Consider the following 24,607-nt stretch of genomic DNA (forward strand, 5'->3'; position numbering starts at 1 on the left):
TATTTATCTTTTAGTTTTGAAGATGATTTTAAATCATTTAGCCTAATTATTTAGGTTCGTCAAAAAAAAAAACAAGGAGAGAAGAGAAAAGTCTATCTCGTCATCATCTTCCAAATGATCCCTATTGGAATGCAATGGCATGAAAGTGACTACTCGTCGATATGTTTTTCATGAAGATCCATCCCTATTCGATCGAAGGGTCATGAAACACTAGGAAGACTCCTTTATAGTAGCTTTATTGAAAGTACTATAATGTTCGTGTTGATCTCTAATAACATTTTGGATTCAGAGCTACTCAAATCAGAGAAGTCATGCATCCTTACACACCGATATTACATTAGGCCCATCGCCATTTGCTTCATGGTTGGCAATCCATCGAAACAACTGATGTTTCAAGTAAAGGACAACTGAACCCTGACAAGTATGATATATATACCGAGCACATATACATACATCATCCTCATGTTTCAAGGTTAACAGAGACATCACCGTCGGGCTTGTGTCCTCTCTGAGAATATCTCTTCTCGACGTCCTCTTCCTTGTCGTTGAGAAACGAAAAGAACTCGCGAAAGCTGCGTCCCAATTTAGACATTCTATGGCTGGAAGGGTCTTGCTGATGAGTGGAAGGTAGATGGATGTACTGGTATATCACGCCGGTTAAGTATATGAGGAGAGCCAAGAAGCATGAGATCCCACATATGAGAAACAACCCCCAGAAGCTGCTAAGACTGAGCCGTTCTGAATCGATTTCTTCTGATTCAGAGAAGCAAGCAGCCCTTGTGAACCATTTGTCGTGGATCCTCTGGAGATCTCCATTCTCAGACAAAGTGAGAATTGCTGTCGACATGTCAACCGCTAAAGGAGAGTCCCTTTGGAAGACCTGAATTGAAAGGGTTTGAATCAAACGATCACGGTTTTGGAAGACAATAGAAATAGATCATAGAGTTGCGAATGTAATAACTAAAGAACATTACGAAGGAATTTCGGATTGTTTTAAAGCCAAAACAATCAAAACAAATGCCAACGAGAAGCCCAAAGATGATCTAAATCTAATATCCATATGATGATGAATCAAACAGAAGGTCACAAAACTAAAGAAGTTGGAAAGGAACTTACAAAACCCCAGCCATTTTTGGTAAATTCTGGTCCAACGATTGAGAATTGGCAATTTTTTGATAGGAAAATCTCAACGTAGCCAAGTTCATCGACAATGGCAGTAACACCTCCATTATCGGAGCCCAGTTCAAGGGCTTCGGCATACTCTTCTGGCGAGAGGGCTTTAAGTCTGGATCTGGGAATCCTTAGCTCCTCGACCATATAATTTTCAGCAAACGAACCAACCTGAAACCCGATAAATCCATTGCCGGTTCTCAAGCTATCAATTCCTTCTACGGTCGTTGAGAGCTTTTGCACTGTGAGGATCGATGTCAAGCTTGCAGTGTAGCTAGATTGGATGATCAGTACCACAAAAAGCCAGATTAGTAGCACTGAACGTCCTAGCGTGCTCACAGTGCTCTCTCCTGAGAGAAAACATTGACAGTGTGGATTAAGCTCTAAATCATACGTATTGGGATAGAAGAAGTGTCTTGTGTGTTCAGTCATACTCACTGTGTGCAAAAAACAAGGTTGAGAAGCTGAACCTGCAACAGACAAAGAGAAGTCAAAAAGCTACGTTAGAAGAAGTAAAACTTGGTTAGTACAGAAAACGAAGAAAAAACAGCAACCTAAAATTTTCATGAAAACGATAGTAACTTGCTGAAAATGGCAAGCTTGTATTCGTGAGACTTTACTGATTAATGTTGGCCATTGACGTTGGGTATTTCTACTTGTAGAACCGACCAGTATGAGCTAGACATGTTTCAATTCACCCTTAGGGCAAGATAAACGTGCTATATAGCCTCATACGTGGTGTCACACCACTGATTCGAGGCTATCCTCCTATACTATGAGAGCTGAAACCACTAAGCGTGTAAACATCTGTCAATGTGAAAATAGATCCTGAGGTCTGAGAGAGAGAATTTTTGGATTTAAACTTTCATTTTTCATACGACGATTGTGTCTCCACCTCAGGACTACAATAACTCCACCTCAAAACACTAAGGAGACCAAGCCCCTTCCATTTAATCTTCGATGTGAAAACTCTATCCTCCTAACCTCCAATTTGACTTCGATCATACTAAATTGTTTAGAATCCTAACACTTTATAGTTCGGCAAACTATCTCACAGTTTTCCCTCTGACTTGTAGCTAGCCTACAGTGGCCACATGTTAGTAGGTCCCAATATCTGTTAAACCTGACCTTAACAAGCATAATCTCAATATTTGATACGGAAGCTATACAATGCAATACATAGCAAGCGAAAGAGTTGGTCACATTGCAATGCTATAGGAATTGACTAGATATGACTCTAAGGTTCAATGCCTTTGAAGCTCAAAAATGAAAAGGGACATGTTGCACTGACAAACCAAATATGGTTAACAAAATTAGTCGGCGTGGGAAATCTCTGGCATGAAAAAAAAATCAAATATGATAAGGTAGCTAGGGTGTAAATATATCTTGAATGATAATTTGAAGCTATAAGCTAGATAACATTCATTCATTTGTGCTACAACTTACCAAAAGATTGTGATCAATTGTTTCCTTGGAGGGCCACGAAACTCATCATTGAGCCGGTGTTCAAGCGTCCAAACTACAGTTCCTATCATGATAAATAAAATGCCTATAACACACCACATCTCCAGAGTAAAGGGTTGTAGGAATGCCCAAGCATTTGATTTGTGCCTTCTGATTGGAGCTAATATAACAAGACCAGAAGACAAATATGGCTGTGTGAAGTCAACAATCTTCGTCCGACTAGTAACAATGGCGATATCACCAACAGCAGCATCAAATTCCTGCAAAAATGAAAAAGACCAGTGCTACTGAAAATCAAAATCAAGTTAGTTAATGTAATAATAAGTTGTCAATTACATTCGTCTTCAGTAGCAGATACTTGTGTTGAACTTACCTGTGTGGCAACCATATTTACCAGTGCTGTGTAGTTAGGATTGTCATGCCCATCCCCAAATGGTATCAACTTGAAAGGAACAGCATAAGGCAGTAAGTTGACAGCAGCAGTAAAGACATCAATGCAGTAACCTTTAGCAGTGTCAGTTGTTGGTGACTTTGAGACGAATTCCGTATAACCAACTCTTAGAGGGTAACCAATTTTTAGTTCTTTCCCATTGTTAGGAAAGACCCATCCTCGAGGTCTAATTGTTGTTTCACCGGGCCAGATGACGCTGTAGAGTTGATCCCTTGAAGGAGAAACATTAAGTGGCTTTGTATACAAGGTTTCAGGAGGCACAACTGATAAACCGGAATAATTGGACCAGTAGCCAATAGTTCTTGATCCAGTTCCAATCACATTTATAATATCATATGCCGGATGAATGAGATTCCCATCGAAATCAAACTGAAAAACTCCAGTGCTGCCGTCAAAATGGGTGCTTCTTACCTTATCAAGCAGAAGATCTCCGCCATTAAATATATTCATTGCATCAAGGTGAAGAGTTCCCGCTGTGGAATCTTGTAATCTTGAATCATTCGAGAAGGAAATGATTCCACCATCATCAAAGAAAGAGTCTATTGCCTTAGCCAACATCCACACAGTATCATACGCATAGAAACCATAAGAGTTAAGTCGAAAGTTCCCGCTCTCCTTTCTGGTCAAGTTGCTCCACCTAGAAATTAAATCACTCTTCCTGTCCGATTCTTCTGTGTGCTGGCGAAGTGTAATGATCCCTTGCATTGTGGACATTGTGTAGGAAGAAAGAGGTCCTTTGGAATCTAACAGAGAAGAAAGCCAATCTGTCGAGATCCAAACATACCCATTAGACATCATTTCAAGATAATATGCCACAGAAAGAATCATAGGACCATAATCTTGATTCGAATGCAACACGATAATGCGAGATTCCATCAATGCAATCTTCACTAGTAAATTTGTGACATCAGTCCTTGTTGCTGTAGGCGAAAGTGAAGCTTTATAAGCTAACTTGCAGCGCTTTTCAGCAAGCACATCACTTAAGGCAGCTATTCCATTTCTGCCATAATCATCATCAACATATACAGCAATCACCTGCTTCCACTGGAAGTAGTCTACTATTGCTGCTATTGCAGCCATTTGGAACAGATCACTTTGTGTTGTTCGCACAAAGTAGGGGTATTCAAGTGCGGTAAGAGTAGGGTCTGTGGCTGAAAATGAGAGCAAAGGAACATGGAGCTCATTGGCAACGTGAGAGATAACATGAGCAATGGTCGAGCACTGTGGCCCAACTATTGCAACGGTATCCAACTCCATGAACTGCATAGCTGAGACAGCAAAATAGGATATAAACCATTTTGGTAAAATATTGTAGAATCTGTTAAAAGTTTCCCCAAATTTAGCACATCTTCTCATTTGTTTTGTGTTCATAATCCATGTTTATGAATGCTAGATTTTAACATGAATTGAATTATGAACGGTATGTACTATATCTGAAAGAAATAAAAGTATGAGATAAATTTAAGAAAACATTTAACAGTTTTTTTAGATTAATTGTTGACCCTTTAGAAAGAATAACAAAGACAGAGGAGGCCATCGGTCACCTTCCGCCATGCCAAGGAACCCACTGCAATTGGTGTCCCTCATTTCAACATCCAGCCTGGTGCCTGCAAGAACAGCAGGATCGGAGTTGACATCCTCCCTTGCGGCATCGATGGCGACCTTGGCGACTCTTCCGATGGTGGAATCGAATGTTAGGAGAGCTCCAACGTGCACGACGGAAGGCCTTGGCGAGGGTCCCTGTGCCGCCCGAATGGTGCTTGAGAAAATGCATAGGAGGAGCGGAAGCAGGGACAGCATCACGGTGATCTTTCCTTATGGCTCTTCGCTCTCGCTTATCAAAACTGCTCCAAATTCAAGGAAATCCGTTAAAAACAAAATCAAAATCTTGAGCAGAAAAAGGAACCGGTAAGTGGAAGAGAAACTGCTCACTGGTTCTTGCTATCTCTAAGGCTCCAAGCAATTACAGATCGCCCCTCGACTTTGATCTCGCACCTGAGTGCTTAAATAGAAGCCGCAGGAGCAAATCACGAGAATCACCACACCATTCACATTGTCCTGGGATTCCGGACCGGAAAAGCTCGGCAACCGCCCTGTAACAGACTGGGAGAAGACAGGAATCCGATTCGACGACCGCAAGCAATGCTTTTGTGATGCTAGCCCCGCTCATATTCATCTCCTCCATGCTTCGCTTAGTGTCGTAGTTCGCTGTTTGATCTGCAAAATCTTTTGCAATGGGAGTTGCTTTTGCCAAGGGGATTTGATTCTATTAATAGAAGAAAAATGTTTGCGTTTGCTAGAGCTGTCTCCTTCACATGCTCATTGCTCTTTTAAGAAAGTAAATAAACAAAATATATATATATATAGCTTGAATTATTCCATTTTACAAAATAATAATAAGGTATTTTGTTTAAAAAATGATAATTATAATATATATATAATAATTTACAAATATTGAAAAAGAGGAAAATAAATAGTAAAGGATATAAATTTGGATATGAAAGTATTAGGATCGGTATATTTGAGATCATCTATTGTCCTCTATTGCGTGCTCTTGATCTTTAATTCTTCATTATCTCAACGAATCGAATCAAGTTGAATATGAAAAAAACATTTCAAATTAAAAAATAATAATAATAAAAATGTTATTAATTGCCTCTTTAGTCATCATGTAATCCACCCAATTATAATCACCACTTCATCTTTGAGCTTGTGATCATTGTTCTACTTCTTGTCCCTGTGCGCCGTAATTGTTCATGTGTTTCTCAATCGACATCAAAGAATTACTTCCTCTCGCTCGTTGTTACCCCTTGCTGAATCAACCTTAGTTGTAAATTTTTTTTAGCCTCCATTTTCCATGTCACGATAATCGGTGACCTTTTTTTAGTGTAATAAAAAAACATCTCTAAAAAAATGACATTGTTTGATATGTCATATCCATCGTTTTGCTCACGCAATCTATTGGGAGATGCTCCCGTCAAGTCGTCAACCTCAATCCATCACATTTCTCTACGCAAAATGCATGGAATCTAGTGCAAAATTATAGTTGGGTTAAGAATAATGGAATTTCAACTTTATATATTATATATGGATCGTTCATTTTTATTTATTCTTTTCCTATTATATTATGTTATATCAAATATCACACTCACACGTACGTACGGAAAGATCCGACAACCATTACTTTCTAACAGTAGATCTTCTAGATGGTTTTTACAATCAAAGAGATGGTCTTCCACCTGCATTGTTGATAAAATAGATAACTCCCATTTATAAAATAAATCGGGATGATTCATCTCTACTGATACACGTGGAAGGATCTGCTTTCTACTTCAGAACCAACAAATGATGAGCCCTCTTCAAAAAACCACAAATTGATCAAGAATTGTTTTTTTTTAAATACAGAAACCACCATAAAACTATTACTACTACTTGATCTTTATGCATGGGTTGCCCTAGGCCATATCCCAGCCCCAATTCTTAACTTGCATCAAAAGGTTTTGGATTAAGCTTGTTGGGTTTTGGCAGCGGCGGTGCATCATTCTAATAGGTATAATTCTGAATTTGTCGGATCCATAAATCGGCAAGGAAGACCTCAAAAATAGACAGATTTGGAGATGATGCTTCATAAGTTATGTAGAGCGCCGACTGAGAGGCGGAGGTGTTAGACACAAACAATCTAATGTCGAATATTTATGGGTATTAGTTGAATTTAAGCTACATTAAATTAAATTCAACTTACAGTCTAAATGACCTGAGCGGATAATTTCAGACTGCCAGCAGGGGCTGATTTTTATAAAGTGCAGAGCGAAAGACCAGGTCTGCAGAGCGGAAGACTAGGTCTGTAGAGCGGAAGACCAGATCTGCAGAGCGGAAGACCAGCAGAGCGGAAGACTATGTCAGCAGAGCGGATGACCAAGTCAGCAGAGCAGAAGACCAGTACAGATCTGTAGAACGACAGGGCAAGTATGCAGAGCAGCAGACCAGAGAGATAGCGCATGTCTGTAGAGCGGAAGACCAGAGTGGCAGATCAGAGAGGCAGTGCAGGTCTGCAGAGCGGAAGACCAGAGCTGCAGGGCAAAGAGGCAGTGCAGGTTTGTAGAGCGGAAGACCAGAGTGACAGATCAGAGAAGCAGTGCAGGTCTGCAGAGCGGAAGACCAAAACTGCAAGGCAGAGAGGCAGCGCAGGTCTGCAGAGTGGAAGACTAGAGCTGCAGGGCAGGTTTACAGAACGGCATAGCAGAGCATCAGTACAAGTCTGCAGAGCGGAAGACCAGAGAGGTAGAGCAGGTCTGTAGAGCACCAGACCAGCTCTGTAGAGTGGAAGACCAGGTCTGCAGAATGGAACGACAGGGCTGGTATGCAGAGCGGAAGACCAGGTCTGCACTTGATCTGGCAAAAGATAGATCGGGCTAGGAGACTAGCCGACCGGGAAAACTGACCGAGGCCTGCGAGAGTCGTAGTTTTCTTGAAACAGATTTGCCCACCTCCGGCTGTGCTTCGAGGCTTACAAGGGTCATCTGTTTCCCAGGATACAACGGTAGACCGTGAATCCGACCAAGCACTAGTGGTCATGGCGAACTGAGTGACACCCGATTACTATCACGGACACTCCGCCGAGCAGGAGCTGCACGACAGAGGAGGGAGGAAAAAAACGAAAAGCTTTTGCTATGCTGTGTGCGTAACCGTTTTGCCTGTAGTCACAACCTCCTTTAAATGAATGGCAAAAATTAATGATCAATTAATGATCATTACTCACCAAGCTACGAAATGTCCTACATTAATCTTCCTTTAATGCATCCGCTACACAAACAAGAAAAAGGTTTACGTGACAAAATATTCACAAGCAGCAAAAAGGTTTACGTGGCAGACTGTTATTGGCTATTCCACTTGGGCGAATTTTACCCCGACCGATCCGGCATTCGTATGCGCAGGTCGCGCTCGCACACGAGTCAACTTGGTTCAGTGTAAATCCGGGCCCTGGATTTGCACCCCTTGCACACTCACGCGTGAAAGAGAGTCTCTCCCTATGCATTTGTTCATAATCTTAATGTATGTGAATCAATATAAATCAACAAAAGTACCTTGAAATTTTCAATATGACACTAAAATCCCATTTATAATGAAATATTTTTCTTATTTTATTTCTTCTCCATTCACTTATTCAATAGGAGGATCAGGTGGTTTCACTTAGGGGTGTAAATGAGCCAAGCCGCTCGTGAGCTATTCGAAGCTCGATTCGATAAAAGCTCGTTTGAGCTCGTTTAATAAGGCTCGTTAAGATAAACAAACAAAGCTCAAGCTTCATAATATTCGGCTCGTTAGCTCGTGAACATGTTCGTTAAGCTCATGAATCAACTTTTAAATAAAAAAATAATAGTTTTGATATTGAATTTATAGATTTTACATTCTACTTATGAAAAACATAAACAAATATATTAAATTTATTTATTAGAATAAAATTATAAATTTTAACAAGAATATTATATATTTTTTAAAATATATAATTTAGTTTTTAATTAATATTTAAATTTATAATTTGTATTTATTAAGCTCGTTTAGGCTCGATAAAAGTTCGAATAAGCTCGTGAGCCATGAATATATTCGTTAAATAAAGCTCGAGCTCGGCTCGATTATAAACGAGTCAAACTCAAACATCCAAGAGTTCGACTCGGCTCGGCTCGATTACACCCCTAGTTTCACTGTTGGAGATGGATCTTTCGCTTGGGAGCGAAGCAAAGTGATGGCCGAAGCAAATAGCAAGTGAGATGAAGAAGAGTGGAGCGGAAAGGAGGATCCGATTTGGTGCTCAGTTGCTTTGAGCAAGGTGCAATAAATGGACGCAGAGAAATGTAATCGATTTTTAAAAATTGTCGAAATTTAAACTAATTAAATTTTATTAAAAAAATAATTCCTGAAAAGCTAAACAGACCGGATTGTGTGTCGAATCCGGCCGGGCCATGAGCCGAGCCAGAGTTGAACCAAACCCAATTCGAAAGGGGGCGGATCCCTCAACGTCTCGAAGGAATCGACGTTGAGAGACGAACAAAGGATCCTAAGCGAGACGGGAGATTTGCCGACCGACAAGGAAGGAGGGTCGTTGCGGAGGAAGAACGCCCTTCGACTCGTTACGAGGAGTTAACACATCAACTCCGCCTGTTAGGCTTTCCCGAATTCTGTCTTATCTTCCCTTTCTGCTTTTTTTTAGCTGGTTTGATGGTTTTAGCGTTTTACATGGCGTTCGGTTGATTTTAGGTGTTAAAAGGCCCCTCGTTTATGTGAGCATCGTTTTCCACTTTTCCTCCCTTCCTGTAGAATCTTGTGTCCTTTTTAATTTTTTTTTATTATTAGTTTTTTGGTTTTAATCACGGAATAGAGTTTGGTTCTCTGTCAGCTTTCTTAGGTAGTTGGCTATAAATGATGGCAGGATTGTGGGTGCTTCAAGTGCATTTTAGAAAGAAGAGTAACAATTATATCGGTTCTTTTGCTCTTCAGGAAGCTTGGTGATTGATTTTAAAGCTGCAATCTTGCCAAAACCTCACCGCATTTTAGTTAATTAAATTTAAGCAAGAGCTGTTCTTTTTTATTGCGATGGTCTTGATAACTACCACTATACTAGTAATTGAGTTACTTTCATAGGCTTGGAATTAGAAAACAAACTGAGATTTCGTCAGTTGGCTGAGATCAAAAAATGGTTTTTTTGTGTGTGTGTAGATTTTCCATGGAACAACTAGGATAATGCATACTTTGTTTATAAATTGGTCATAAACAGTCATAAACATTCTGTATGAACAATCTTCTTATTAGACAACAATTAATTCAGTTTGTAGGAGTGCAAAATATCTCTTGATGTGAGCACATCTAAAAAATGGCTATTGCTATATTACATATTACAATTAACTATTTAGCAATTAGCATCAGCCATTTTGGCTAGCCGACCCCACCTAGTGGGATAAGCCTCAGCCATTTTGGCTCTTACTAGAATTGAGAATCCAATGAAGTTTTATATTATTATTGTTTAGTGCCTAATTGTTTTTTTTTTTTTACACATTGAAACCAAACTTGTCATTCTGGTATTTTGCTTTGTGTTACATGCCATGTCTAAGCTTTAAAAGGTGTTTCCAAGTGATAAATGGTCGACCCACTAGATGGCGGATATGCAGTATATGAGGATCATATGCAGCTGGTACTAAAGAAATATTAAAACTATTTATGTCAATATGAATGATCAACATATGTTGAACAAAGTGTACTAGTCAATTCATCCATTCATAATTTCCATAGGAAAAAAGTATATCAATCATACAGTGTAAAACACAATATGAATATTTTATATTATTAGCATCTAAAGTGTTTAACCCTTGTAAAATAAACATTTAGCGGTACTATATCACTAATTTGGTTTAGTGTATCAAGGAAAAAAAATCTCATCATCAACCTACTTTTCCATCTTCTAAGTTCCCTTCCTCTCTCATTTCAGATCACTCACCTAACAAAATTAAACAAGTTAAAAAAGCATTGCCTTTCCCCTTTCCATGTGACATCTTCTTCCACCTTAATTGTGGTGCGGTTCTTTGTTCTCTATCTCAATGACGTGTTCACCCCATTACCTCTTGTATTGTGTTGCCCTTTGTCCCTAGTATGTAATGCACCCTTCTCCCTCTTTTGCTGTGACAAACTATCCCACTTAATTGTCATTAAAATCACTGCATTCTTTTCTCCCTTATCAGCACAGAACCCCTTCTCGTCATTGTGGCCTCTCTACTGCCTGTTCTTGCTGCGCCTCTTTCTCTTCATGCCTCACAGGGAGATGGGCACCCACTGTTTGAATTCTTCTAGGGTTCATACTTTATTTTATGCATGAGCACAAGCACATTTTCCATGAGGAGAGTGATGTCTGCTATTCTACCATGTCAACAATCAATTGCGATTGAACATTTATAATGAAGAGGAATAATGTATTTATTGATTATGTTTTGGATTTTATTTGAAGATGTTTTGGGTATAATTTAATTAGTTTGGAATTCACATGTGGAGTTGGTCCACCATGGACGAAGGCATAATATTTAGTTTATTTTATAATGAATTTATTTTTATAGTAATGTTCTAATAAGATATTTGTAAATCAAGATATGGGCAATATCACAAGTATATAGGTGTTTTTCCATGATTATTAAAGTTATTTATGTATTTTTATTGAATAAGTAAAATAAATTTAATCACAGATAAATACTATCAAAGTCTCTCTTATTCTTTATCATCACTTTTCTTATTTATCTCATTAATGCTTATCCTGTGTTCTCTCTGACCAACTATTGTCAGTTATCCTCATTTGTGGTGCAATCCTGTGTTTTTGTATCTCTTCTTGTTGGGTACAGAGATCAATTCAAGAAAACAAAAGGTCTAGGCTTTTTGAAGCTGGATTGAACTTGTATTTGAGTAAGCAGCGGAAAAAGCATAGTCGAGTGCTAATATCTGTTAGGGCTGTCCGATTAATATTCTCTATAATTTTTTGGATAGTTGGCTATTTCCAATCTCTTCTAAGATCATACTAATTTTTGTCAATTCCACTATATCATTGTAGCTCTTTTGAGTCAAAGGGATGGGATTCAGTATGTGCATCTCTTCAATCAGTAGATAGAGGGGTTGTAGTGCTCTAAATGTAATAGACACCATGTTGATAGTCACTTTTGCTTGCCACTACTTATGTGAGAAAGTTGGTCTAACTTTGCACCTTTCATGACAGAACGTTCTTACTATATGTCTCAAAACATATCTGTATTCCACCCTATTCAAGTACCCCAACATAGGAATTATAATACAATTACTTTTATGAAAATGACAAAACATTACGACTCTATGTCGCAAGGGCTATCCAAATTCAATTATCCATCTTATAGGAATTGACAATGCAAATACTTGTATGATTAACCATTATAAATTTTCTTCTTCAACTTCTACAACTTACTGTGGTAGTAAGTATTTCTTTTGAGACTGTATTTTCCTTAATCTCCTTACACTATATTCATCATGCAATATCTTATACTCACTGAGTATTTTGTACTCATTGCCCCTTGCTTTCCATTTATTTCTAGATTAGCAAGTAGAGGATGTGTTTTGTCACTCAAATACTTCTATGAGTCGCTTCAACTTTGGATCGAAAATTCGTTATCGAATTAGAGTAAGCAGTGGAAAAAGCATGCACAAAACATAATGCTAACATGAACAATTTTACTTGGTTCGGAGCCTTCATCGACTCCTACTTCAAGGCCCGTACTCGTCGAGTGCTTTCGTTGGACAATTCACTAGTAGTTCGAAAAGTGTTTACAAATGAAAGTACAAGAACTCGTTTTAAAAAAAATATACCGACAACAATTACAAATAACTTGAGCCGCAAGTTATCGGAGAAGCGGCGTCGCGTCACAGGAGCAGAGCGCAATAAAGCAGTCATAGGAAGCAGTTGTTGTTAGTAGCTCTGGAGGAAGGCTCCTTTTATAGGAGTGCTCCGGACGTCCGAATCCCTTCTGAGCGCCTAGACCGTGACGTTGGCCCAGCTAATCAGCGCGATCCACATTGTGACGAGGATGAGTTTTGCCTTCCGGGCGCCCAACTTCGGGCACCCGGACCATCATTTTCCATAAAATCATTTTCCTGCAAGAAAATATTAGTCCAAGGCAAAAATACAATTTATACTACCCTGTAAAACAAAGTGTTAGCACAATTATATTCAAACAGAGTAGTAATTAGATTCTATCTTCCTGAGACCAAAATCTAATCTAGATCTCAACTTAGACTTCCAAAATGGATCTAAGTTGGATCGACGCCTACTGTTCCCTCGAACAGGGAACGCGTCATCACCAAGTCACTCCCCTCCAGTGACTTACCTGCCAGGCATCCAGTAAGTCTGTCGACCTGTCTGTTCTTTGTGCCAGCTACCTGATCAGCCCGTCGACCTAGCTGAACTCCCCTGCAACATTGATTAGCACAATAGATAAGGCAAAACAGTGTTAACAGAATTCAAGTATAACCTAGGGTTATCTCCCCCTAGAGTTGCCTAGCTTCACTCACTAGAACTTCCATTGCCTGGCTTCATTCACTAGGACTTCCGCCACCTAGCTTCACTTACTAAGGTCCGGCTTCACTCACCAGGACTTCTACCACCTAACTTCACTCATTAGGGTTTGGCTTCACTACCAGGACTTCCATCACCTAGCTTCACTCACTAGGGTCTGGCTTCACTCACCAGGACTTCCACTTTGCCTAACCTTCAGTTAGGATTAGTCACTCAGTAGACTTCTCATCTGCCTATCCTTTGGTTAGGACTTACATTTGCTAGTCATCTAGTCCTGACTAGACTTTATTCTTCCAAACATCAAGTCTTGTTTGGATCAACCCTTGGTCAAACTGACTAGACTTAGGTATATTGTCAAACATCGAAACCCTAGAGGTCGACTGTACCAACAGAAGCTACAACTATAGTCCATCACCACCAAGACGTTATGGAAGAAGAGGTCATAGCTCAAGCCCTAGAGGTCGTTATGGTGGGCGTGGTGGAGATCTCCCAACGAGTCTTCTAGTCAGGAATCTTCGCCAGGACTGCAGGTCTGTATTATGCTTGATATTAGTTGAGGATTATGATGTTGATGGTATACTTGCATGGCCATGCTAATGTTCTTATCTAAAAATTTCTTATGGCGCATTTGCAGGAATTTTTCCTTCAAATGGGACGTGCAACCACGAGATGTTGGGCTTTTCGGTCGCTCGCCGTGAGCGCTTCTCGATTTATCTTTGCGACCAATGAGAAACTTCCGTAGAACCAACCCGGTCGCCTTAAGTTCAGTATTTTTCCGATTCATCATTTTTTTTTTATCTGAAGATTTCTTTCTACAAAGTGAATAATTGTCAATGCGTAAATTTCTTTCTTTCTTTCTTTCTTTCTTTCTTTCTTTCTTTATTGCATCTCAAATTTATTTCAGCGTCATTTGACTGGTAGTCTAGTATCCTGTCTGCAACACATTCTGCTTTAAGGTTGCAGAGCAGAGGATCTTAGTAGGCCATTTGGCCAGTTTGGTCCACTCAAGGATATTTACTTGCTCGGTGACTATTACACAGGGTAAGTGGGTCCTTTTGTTTTATTTTACATGTATTGAAAAATTGGATGGGCCTAAAAAGAGACTACGTGTGCTTGCACGCCGCTATACTATGGTCTATTTTGAGATGCAGCCTTCTTAGCTAACTGTGATGATTGTGTTACTCTCGACTTTGTAATCATTTGCTGTCTCTACCAGTGTCCAACAACTATGCAAAACATGAATTACATCTCATTTTACGGACTTCAATCTTTCTGTATGGCCTTGTTTAATTTGGTTATTTCATTAAGATTGCTGAGTTGAACAATGAAATTAGAGTCTGAAGACGCGAGTCAAGTCACGAGAGTTATGTTGACGAAGATGCAAGTAAATGGAGATAGTGGCTAGTGATAAAAGAAGAAATTGGTTTTCAGGTATGTCTGGTATGATGTCTTGAAGACATCAAGTCTTTAAGAATTTGACGTCATCTATAAACTCTGAAGAGTTAAAGGTCAGCAGTCGTCGAATGCTGGCTTTAACTTGAATTGATTGCTGGCTTTAACTTGAATTGATTGAAACATCAAGGATTGCTGAAAAATGTTAAGAATATGAAACATTCGATAATAGGAACACTGATCTAGCAATATTATCCACTTACCTACTAATTGGAGATGCATCTTGAGTTCATTGTATTATCTTATAAAAATTGTGAATTCTGCAGGGAACCACGTGGATTTGGGTTATTTTCAATATGTTGATCCAGCTGAAGCCAAGTATCAAATGGACAGGCAAATTCTTCTTGGTCAGGAATTAACTGTTGTATTTGCAGAGGACAACAGAAAAAAAGCCCTCCGAGATGAGGGCAAGAGAAGGAAGGTATGCTGGATTCGATCCTGTTATTATTTTTGTTTGGTTGAAAGCATGCGTGAATCAAATGCCTTCTTTTTACTACACTACAAAAATGCATGAGTTTAACGACGGGAGTACCGACGGAATCTTAACTCCGTCGGCGTATACCGACTGAAAATACCTCTGTCGGTACGTACCGACGGGATTTATATTGGTCGGTAATTACCGACGGAATTAAACTTCCGTCGGTAATTACCGACGGAATTAATATTTCCGTCGGGGAGTCCATAATGTCGCCGTTAGAATTTTTGTGTATTTCCGACGGACTTCTTATTCCGTCGGTAAATAGGCGGGTGCGGGCGTAAACATTACCGACGGAATTATATTCAGTCGGTAATTATCGGGTTTAGGGTTTTATTATACCGACGGAAATCATATTCCGTCTGTAAGTTTCTGCCCCGTACCCGTTTTCTTTGCATTCGCTAAACCTTACCCGATAACTTAGCCGAAATCACCGACGGAATTAACCATTCCGTCGGTGATTACCGACTGAAGTATTATTCCGTCGGTAATTACCGACGGAACTATATTTCCGTCGGTAAATCACGTTTTAGGGCACAGATTGCCCCTTTCCTCTTCGCGCGACCTCTTTCTTTCCTCAGCGGCGGCGATTTCCGGCGGCTCTCTCCAGCGATCTCGGCGCCCTTTCCTCCCGTTCACACCGTTCCGGCGATCTCTCAGGTATGCTCTTCTATTCTCCTCTCTCGTTTGCGTTTTCACACGGCCGGCAGCCGCGCCCTGCTCGCGGATCGCTGCCGGCGGCCTGTTCACGGCTGGCAAAGTGCTTGCGGCCGGCGGCCTGCTCGAGGCCGGCAGGGTCCTTGCGGCCGGCGGGCTGCTCGCGGCCGCCGGCCTGCTCGGGGGTTCCTGGGCTGCTCGCGGCCGGCGGCCAGCAGGGATCGGTCCGGCGGTGACGGCGGCGAAGGATGCGGGGATCGCCCGGATCATCGTCGAGGTCGATCATCTCGACCAGATCGAGCCCGCGCTGGCGGTGGGGGCGACCAGCAGCCTGCTTGCAATTGTAGCGATGCTTTGTTACTGTTCGTAGCTGAGCACAATGTAAACCCTAGAAAATTTAAGTGTCGTGACATATTTTGATCAATTTCGCTATTGTACTGGCATAAAATATAGTTTGATCGATGCTTCTCATATATGTATGATTATTTCATTTGATAATGTTATAAGGAACAACATGTTTATAATAGTTTCATTTAATTGTTCTAGTGTAGAGGTGATTTATGGTAATATGATATGATGATCGTGAGATGAAATTGTGCACATAATTCTTTATTTAAACTTATTTCAAGTGATACAACAAGTTTAATAATGTTTAAATTTATATTCTCTTTAGGTTATACCAATGTATATGAACAAAGCTTGGATGTACAATCGATTAGACAATGGTTTTATCAGAGATGATTTTATTGCTGAAGTTGAACAGTTTGTGATTTTTGCTAAAAGTCATCCAGAATGTATGAATGGTTCTGAGTTACGGTGTCCATGCAATCATAAAAAATGTCAAAATAGAGCATTTCGTGATGAAGATACCGTAAAAATGCACATATGTAGAAATGGATTTGTGCCAAATTACTACAATTGGTATTGCCACGGAGAACCTTATATATATGAACCAATTGGGTCTTCTGGTGGTTCGTACTATTATCACTCCTCAAGCATCAAATAATATTGATATTTCAATGCAATCAATGGTTCAAGATGCGATGAATGCGATTGATTATTCGAATATAGATGAAATACCAACCCCTGAATATCGAACTATATGAAATGTTAAAGGCTAGTGAAAGAGAAGTGTGGGAAGGCATTCCTTCCGGTCATTCACAACTATCCGCAAGGTTATTGAATATGAAAGCGGAACATCATTTCTGAAAGATGTTACGATGACATTTGTCAATTGATGTCGAGTTGCTCCTTCGATAACATAATGATCGATAGCTTCATGAAACAAAGAAATTGATCGGAGGTTTAGGTTTCTGCAGAGAAAATTGATTGTTATATAAACAACTGCATGATATTTGAAGATAGTGATTTGAATGAATGTAAAATCTGTACTCACCCTCGTTTTAAGCATCGTAATCGCATACCAGGGAAGAAGAAGAAAAATATTGCTTGGAAAGTGATGTATTATTTTCCGTTAACTGCTAGACTTCAACGCTTGTATGCATCTGCAGCTACAACTAACCACATGTTGTGGCATCATGAGCATGAGCATGAGCATGAAGGAGGTATAATGTGTCATCCTTGTGATTCTCCTGCATGGAAACATCTTGATACCGTCTTTCCCTCCTTTGCAATGGAACCACGAAATGTGAGATTGGGACTTTCTGCAGATGGATTTCAACCATTTGGTCAGTCGGGACAACAATATTCATCTTGGCCAGTTATATTAACACCGTACAATTTACCACCATGGATGTGCATGAAAGATGAATTTATGTTTCTTACCGTGCTTATTCCTGGTCCAGCCAATCCAAAAGATAAGATAGATGTTTTCTTGCAACCTCTAATTGCCGAGCTTAATGAATTATGGAATGTAGGGTCGGTTACTTATGATATTGCAAGTAAAACTAATTTTACATTGCATGCGGCCTTATTATGGACGATCAATGATTTTCCAGCATACTCAATGTTGTCGGGATGGAGCACGGCTGGTAAATTAGCATGCCCACATTGCATGACAGAGTCCGATGCATTTTCATTGCCTTGCAGTGGGAAGGTATCTTGGTTTGATAATCACCGTAAATTTTACAGTTAATCACCCTTTTAGGTGAAATAAGAAAAACTTTCTAAAAGAATGCTGTAATAAAAAAACCTCCCCCAACAGTCCATGCTTCAAGTGAAGAAATCATTGAACAAATAGATAGTTATGGATTTCTCCTGGTATCTCAGCCTAATTCTGATAAGATAAATACATATCTTGTTAGGATGTGCAAGTGTGGTTAGAAGAAAAGGAGCATTTTTTGGGAGCTACCTTATTGGAAGTATCTACTCATTCGACATAATATAGATGTGATGCTTGTTGAGAAAAATTTCTTTGATAATATCTTCAACACTGTGATGAATGTGCCTGGAAGAACTAAGGACACTGCAAAATCACATGAGGAATTAAAAGAACTAGTCAACAGACCAGAGTTGCATCAGAATGAAACAACCAATAAATTTCCAAAAGCTTGTTATACATTGGACAAAGATAGTAAACAAGATTTATGTAGTTGGTTGAAAGAGATCAAATTCCCAGATGGATATGCTTCGAATAAGGCTCGATGCGTTGATATGAACAAGTTAAAGATGTTTGGAATGAAGAGTCATAACTGCTACGTGTTCATGCAAATACTTATTCCAATAGCTTTTCATGATTTACTTCTCAATAATGTTTGGTAAGCACTTACAGAGTTGAGTATGTTTTTCAGAGATTTGACAGCGAGGTGTATTATGACGGTCGATATGCTTCGGCTAGAAACAGACATTCCTCTCATACTTTGTAAGTTAGAGCACATATTTCTACCTAGTTTTTTTGATTCAATGGAACATCCATCAGTATATTTACCATATGAGGCAAGAATAGCTGGTCCTATGCAATATAGATGGATGTATCCATTTGAATGAATTTTGAGAGAAATGTTCGTAATAAAGCAAGAGTTGAGGGGTCAATATGTAATGCTTATCTGGTTGAGAAAGCATCTTCCTTCTGTTCTTATTATTTTGCTGATAATGTTAAAACCAGACATCACAAGTGTCCTAGAAATTTTGATGATGCTTAGAATATAGACCCATCGATGCTGGCTATTTTCAAATTTCCTGGTAAACTAATGGGTGCAGCTGTTTCTAGATGGTTAACTCAACAAGAATACCATGCTGAAAGAACATATATACTCTTAAACTGTGATGAGGTCAAACCATATATAAAGTAAGTTGACTTCTCTAATCAAATATTTATTTCATTTTATTTGCTTGATATCCTAATTATCTTAAAATTGCTTTCTTTCATAGCTTGTACGAACAACAATTACATCTTCAAAATCCATCAATGACTGCAAGTGAGGTTGCTGAAAAGTTAGAGACCGAATTTGCATTATGGTTTCAAATATATGTGAGTTAGAGAAATTTTCATAATTCTTTATTAAAATAAATTCGGTCCTAATTTTTCGTATTACTATTTTGATAGGTGAAAGACCGAAGAATATCTAATGTACAAGATGATAGAATATTGAATCTTGCATCTGGACCCCTACGCCAAATAATGGTCTATTCGGGTTACTATGTTAATGGTCTCAAATTCCATGTGAGACAACGAGATTCGCAGAGATTAACTTTTAATTCTGGTGTTTGCGTTAAAGGATCTATCGACACCAATAACACTGAGTTTGATTACTATGGTAGACTTGAGGAAATTATAGAGGTTGAGTATCCTGCATTACCGATAAAAAGGTGTGTGTTGTTCAAATGTTCATGGTATGATCCAACCCCAAGAACAGGTACCAGAATACATCCAAATTATAATTTAGTAGAGGTTAATGCAAACAAAAGGTTCAATAAGTTTGAACCTTTCATTTTTGCAATACAAGCGGGTCAGGTGGTTTATCTTGAATATCCTACGAAGAGAAGAAGAGCTAGTGAATGGTTGTCTGTTTGTCGATTGAAGTCTCGTTCTACCATAGAAATGCCGAACACTATTGCTGCTCAAAACCATGATGCATTTCAGAATGACGAAGTAGAGAGACATTCGATTGATTCACAAATCCAATCTACATCACAATTACTTGTAGATGGTAATGTCACTGACGAGGAGATAGATGATGGAGAGAAATCCAGCAGTAAGGATTTTGTTGAACTAACAGAATCTAGCGACGATGACTTACAAACTGTTAATGTTGAGTAGAAATGCTTCCAGAGTCTAGGATTGATTAAATTTTAGCATTATTATTCATCTAGTAAGTTATGCTTTAATCATGTTTTGTTGCTTATTTATCATGTTATTAAAGACTTATTATGATGTGCTGTAATATGTTTTTGTAGATATAAGGTATCATGGCAGATCTTCCAGCACCACTCCGTGGATCCACCGTACTTAGGGTTGTTGGAGAGTCGTAAGTATTTTTTTTATTATTAGTAATTCAAGTTCTTTATTTATAACATATATCTTATGTCTTAATACTGCTTATATGTAGGTTTACTCCCGACGGCCATCGAGTATCCACATATATCACACGGAAATTTAAGGAAAGAGTCTGCATATCTGGGACTACATGGAGACATGTAGATGCTGGAACTAAGGATTTCTATTATCAAGAATTTGTGGTAAGTAAATTGAATGTGTACATTATATTTATCCTTTAATATTCTAAAATTTTATTTTTAAATTGCAGAAAAAATATACATGGGAGGAGGGGCACGAGGTAGAATTTGCAAAAACTTGGAATATTTATTGTGCCAAGTTGTACAAAGACCTATTATACTATGTGAGAAAGGATGGCACACGACCTGCTTATGTATCCGACGAGATTTGGAGTGCATGGACGGCCACTTGGTCTGCAGAAAGATGGCAAACAAAGGCTCTAAAAGCTCGAGCGAATAGGAATACAGAGCCAGGTGGCCCGAGTACCGGATCTGCTCGGCATACATCAGGATCTCGATCCATTGTTGAGCACGCTATGGATCTGGTGATTTTAATTTAAAGTTATATAAATTAAATTTTTATTTATTAATGAACTTGTATAATTTTAGTCAAATTTATTTGTGCATGCAGGAGCGTTCTTTAGAAAGACAACCCACTTGCTTGGAGATCTTTCTCAAAACTCACCAGAGAAAGGATGACACATATATTGATGATCGATCAAAGAACATTGGGGTTTGAATTATTAACTTGCAATTTATATTTAATCTTTAATAATGATTAATTAGCTTTAATAATTGTGTATAATATATAAATTGTATATTTTTTCTACACAGGAGGAAATGACAAGCAGGGTTGCTCAGGCATCTCAGCCACCAGTAGAGGGAGGGGAGTCAGGATCTATCTACCCAGGAAATAAATGAAATTTATTATGATGTTGTGGGTGGAAGGACAAAGAACTCCTCCCTCTACGGCCTTGGTTCCCAGGCCAAGGTGGTATTTGATCGCTTGAGGACTCCTAGGGGTCGTGCGAGTTCCTCTTCTTCTTCTTCTGAGGTGGAGTCATTAAGAAAAGAAAACCAAGACTTGAAGACTCAGATGACTACCATGGATCAGAAGTGGGAGAAGAAGTGGGCTGCACAGGAGCAGGCATTGGCCCAGATGCAAGCAATCATTGCACGATGGGACCCATCACAGCAGCCCCAGTCAGAGGAGACCCCAGACCCATCAGACCCAGACCCTGCTGATGATTAGATTTTGTTGAGGTATGTTTAACTATAACTTGATTTTTTTTAGATTTTTTTAGAAATTCATTAAGTCAAATATATTTATTGTATTGAGATATTATTAGAGGTTTATCTTAAAGTGTTTTACATTTTTCAGGAGTTCATACTGATACATTCACCATCACCACTAATATTGGTTATCCAAAATATAATCCAGGTATTTTTTTTTACAAGTAAAATTAGTTATATATAACAATGTTTGAGTTATATTATATTTGCATCGATTTATTCTAATCATAATCTATTGTATTTGACTTTTATAGGATTATATTCGGATATATGTATAAGTGATGTATCATGGTATGTATTTTGGATATTTTGTATTTGTTGTTCACTTGTATATTTTTAGATATTTTTGATTGTGAGAACTTGATACTTAGATTTTATTATAGTTTGGAGATTTTCTATTTGTCGTTCAGTTATGTTTATATATTTGTTGTGTGTTGTATTTTGGAGATTGTGGATTGATTTATATTGTGATCTTGTTGTTGTATGTTGTGAATATATTGTGTGGATTGTGTTTGTGATACCATCGCCTGTGATGGTTTGTATTTGTATTAAATTTGTATATGGGAAACTAGCAAAACAGGGGCAGGATTTCAAAATTTTTCCAGGTTTTTACCGACGGAAACTAAAATTCCGTCGGTATATTATCGAAAAGTACAGTGGTTTTTTCGATATATTACCGACGGAATAAAAGATTCCGTCGGTAAACACCGACGGAAAAGTTGTTTCCGTCGGGGTTTACCGACGGAATCTTTTATTCCGTCGGTGTTTGCCGACGGAATCCGTAATTCCGTCGGGAGTTTGCCGACGGAAACTATAATTCCGTCGGTAATCCCCGACGGAATAAAAGATTCCGTCGGTTAGTTCCGTTTAGCGCCGTTTGACTTTTTACCGACGGGTAAGAAAGTCAGTCGGTAATATACCGACTGAATAGATAATTTCGTCGGTAACTACCGACGGATTTACTTTTCCGTCGGTAAAGTGAATGCCGACCAAAATACTTTCGATATCATAAATTCCGTCGGTATTTCGTCGGTAATGTCATATACCGACGGAAAATTCAGTCGGTAATAATGGTATTTTTTGTAGTGCTAGATTGTTCGTGCAATGTTATATCACCTCTATTAATAATACTTTTTTCTTGTTTTGGCAGCGGCCATGTGTATGACCACTGAAGAACACCACGTCGCTCCCTCTCACCTCGCTATTCTCGCTCCCGTTCTCACTCACAGCAATATTCGCACCCTCCATGCGGTGTTAGGTCATGTTCGAGAAACCTTCTCCGCAAAGGAGGCACCACTCCTAGGTAACATCTAGTGCTCTCTTCCGTTAGAGATGTTTGTTTGTGGATTCTAACGGTTGCACTCTGCTACTGGATGGCATGTCTATTGATAGGAACCCAAGGGCCTATCACGTGAAAAAATCGAAAGAGAACAAAAAAATGAAAAGGGAGATAGGGTGATCGCTTCGAGGGGATCGACCTCCAATAATCAAATGAAATTGATTAACTAAAAAGAAAATTATTTATCTTCCAAAATTACATAACGTTTCTTTAAATAAAGACCTAAATAATCTTTTCAAAAGAAAAGGTCTAAAAGAAAAATAAAATAAAAATATATTTTCAAAAGAAAATGTCTTATTAAAATTTATCTAGAAGAAAAAAAAGTCTAAAATTTATTTTAAAAAGAAAATAAAATTAAAGGATTTATTTGAATAGATCCATTAAAAGATCTTATCATTCTACCGCCCGTCAAAATAATCTTGTCCTCAAGGTTGTTTATCAATAAACTCTGAAATTTTTTCTTGAATGGTATCATATAATTCCAATGTTGCATCATCGATAGATAAATTGTCTCATTGAATTAATAGTTCAACCGTTGCTTGATTGTTCTTCTTCACAAGTCTCCTTTCTAAAATAATATAAGATTGAAATTTAACTTCACCATCTAAATTCACTTCAGGAAGGTGTTGTTGAGGAGTAAATTTATCGCCTAGTTTCTTCTTTAAACAAGACACGTGAAATACAGAGTGTATTTTAGAATCTTGTGGAAGCTTCAAGCGATAAGCAATAGGTCCAATATGCTCTATCACTTTATAAGGGCCATAAAATTTTGGTGAGAACTTCATAGAGTTTGAAGGACAAATTGAAACTTGTTTGTATAGTTGAAGTTTTAGAAAAAAAAAAAAACCAATCTCCTATTGCAAATTCTCTTTCCGAACGATGCTTGTCGGCCAGTTGCTTCATTCTTGCTTGTATATTGCATAAGTTGTTTTTCAAAAGTTGCAATATTTGGTCCCTTGTGCATAGGTTTTGGTTGACTTGATGCACATTTGTTGATCCACGTGTGTATGAGCTAACTGAGGGTGGTATACATCCATAAACGACCTCAAATGGGGTAATCTTAGTAGCTGAGTGGTAGGTCGTATTGTACCACCATTCTGCCCATGGAAGCCAACGAACCCACTCCTTGGGTCTATCACCAGTTAAGCAACGTAAATAATTCTCTAAAGATCGATTAACCACCTCTATTTGTCCATCAGACTGTGGGTGGTAGGATGTGCTAAAATTAAGTTTAGTGCATTGCAATTGGAATAATTCTCTCTAAAATTTACTTGTCAAAACCGGATCTCTATCAGTGACAATAGATCTTGGTAGACCATGTAGTTTGATTATATGGTCAACAAAAGCTTGAGCAACATGGGCAGTTGTATAAGGATGTGATAATGTACAAAAATGAGCATATTTTGTCAGACGATCAATGACCACCATGATAGTAGTTTGTTCTTGTGAAGTGGGTAACCCATTTATGAAATCCATGGAAATGTCTGTCCAAATTTGTTCAGATATAGGAAGGGGTTGAAGAAGACATGGTCTTGTTACATTTTCTCCTTTGTTTCTTTGACATACATCATATTCAGCAACAAAGTTTTTGGTATCTTTCTTCATTCCCTTCCAATAGAAAGCTCTTGAAATCCGTTTATACGTGCGTAGGAAACCAGAATGTCTTGCAATTGGTGAACAATGAAATTCCTCCAGTATTACTTCCTTTTCAACCGAGTTTGTTGGAAGGAAGATTCTGTTTTTATATCGTAAAATTTCTCCATCCTAAGAATAGTGGGA

At 38.6% G+C, this 24,607-nt stretch overlaps 2 protein-coding genes across 4 annotated transcripts; one reads left to right on the forward strand and one right to left on the reverse strand.

Moving 5' to 3' along the window:
- Window positions 1-226: 226 nt before the first annotated feature.
- On the reverse strand, window positions 227-5,352 carry LOC122015998 (glutamate receptor 3.1-like). 3 transcript variants are annotated; one of them, XM_042573125.1, is made up of 7 exons: window positions 5,014-5,352; window positions 4,630-4,929; window positions 3,008-4,353; window positions 2,617-2,894; window positions 1,609-1,640; window positions 1,117-1,520; window positions 227-880 (listed from the first exon to the last, which is right to left on the reverse strand). In XM_042573125.1, the coding sequence occupies exons 2-7, from the start codon at window positions 4,883-4,885 to the stop codon at window positions 461-463; spliced, it is 2,736 nt and encodes a 911-aa protein (XP_042429059.1). In that variant the 5' UTR covers window positions 4,886-4,929; window positions 5,014-5,352; the 3' UTR covers window positions 227-460. The 3 variants fall into 3 exon arrangements, with proteins under 3 accessions (XP_042429059.1, XP_042429058.1, XP_042429060.1); XM_042573124.1 differs by having other exon boundaries at window positions 5,018-5,351; XM_042573126.1 differs by having other exon boundaries at window positions 228-880; window positions 3,008-3,849; window positions 5,018-5,350.
- A 3,723-nt stretch (window positions 5,353-9,075) lies between these two features.
- LOC122013734 lies at window positions 9,076-22,803 on the forward strand. The gene is made up of 6 exons (XM_042569962.1): window positions 9,076-9,243; window positions 13,792-13,919; window positions 14,492-14,588; window positions 14,876-15,030; window positions 21,578-21,632; window positions 22,640-22,803. Exons 3-6 carry the CDS (start codon window positions 14,546-14,548, stop codon window positions 22,801-22,803), a joined length of 417 nt encoding a protein of 138 aa, XP_042425896.1. The 5' UTR covers window positions 9,076-9,243; window positions 13,792-13,919; window positions 14,492-14,545.
- Window positions 22,804-24,607: the final 1,804 nt, after the last annotated feature.

This window comes from Zingiber officinale, chromosome 8B, assembly GCF_018446385.1.
Source record: "Zingiber officinale cultivar Zhangliang chromosome 8B, Zo_v1.1, whole genome shotgun sequence".
NCBI classification, from domain to species: domain Eukaryota; kingdom Viridiplantae; phylum Streptophyta; class Magnoliopsida; order Zingiberales; family Zingiberaceae; genus Zingiber; species Zingiber officinale.

Bases quoted from the DNA above. Each gene is read 5' to 3' on its own strand.
- LOC122015998 (XM_042573125.1), bottom strand. From the start codon at position 4,885: ATGCTGTCCCTGCTTCCGCTCCTCCTATGCATTTTCTCAAGCACCATT. The intron at 1,521-1,608 runs GTGAGTATGACT...GTTTTCTCTCAG, and splicing joins AACCTTGTTTTTTGCACACA to GAGAGAGCACTGTGAGCACG. The intron at 881-1,116 runs GTAAGTTCCTTT...CTTTCAATTCAG, and splicing joins CCAAAAATGGCTGGGGTTTT to GTCTTCCAAAGGGACTCTCC.
- LOC122013734 (XM_042569962.1), top strand. From the start codon at position 14,546: ATGGAGATAGTGGCTAGTGATAAAAGAAGAAATTGGTTTTCAG. The intron at 14,589-14,875 runs GTATGTCTGGTA...TGAATTCTGCAG, and splicing joins AAGAAGAAATTGGTTTTCAG to GGAACCACGTGGATTTGGGT. The intron at 15,031-21,577 runs GTATGCTGGATT...TACATTTTTCAG, and splicing joins ATGAGGGCAAGAGAAGGAAG to GAGTTCATACTGATACATTC.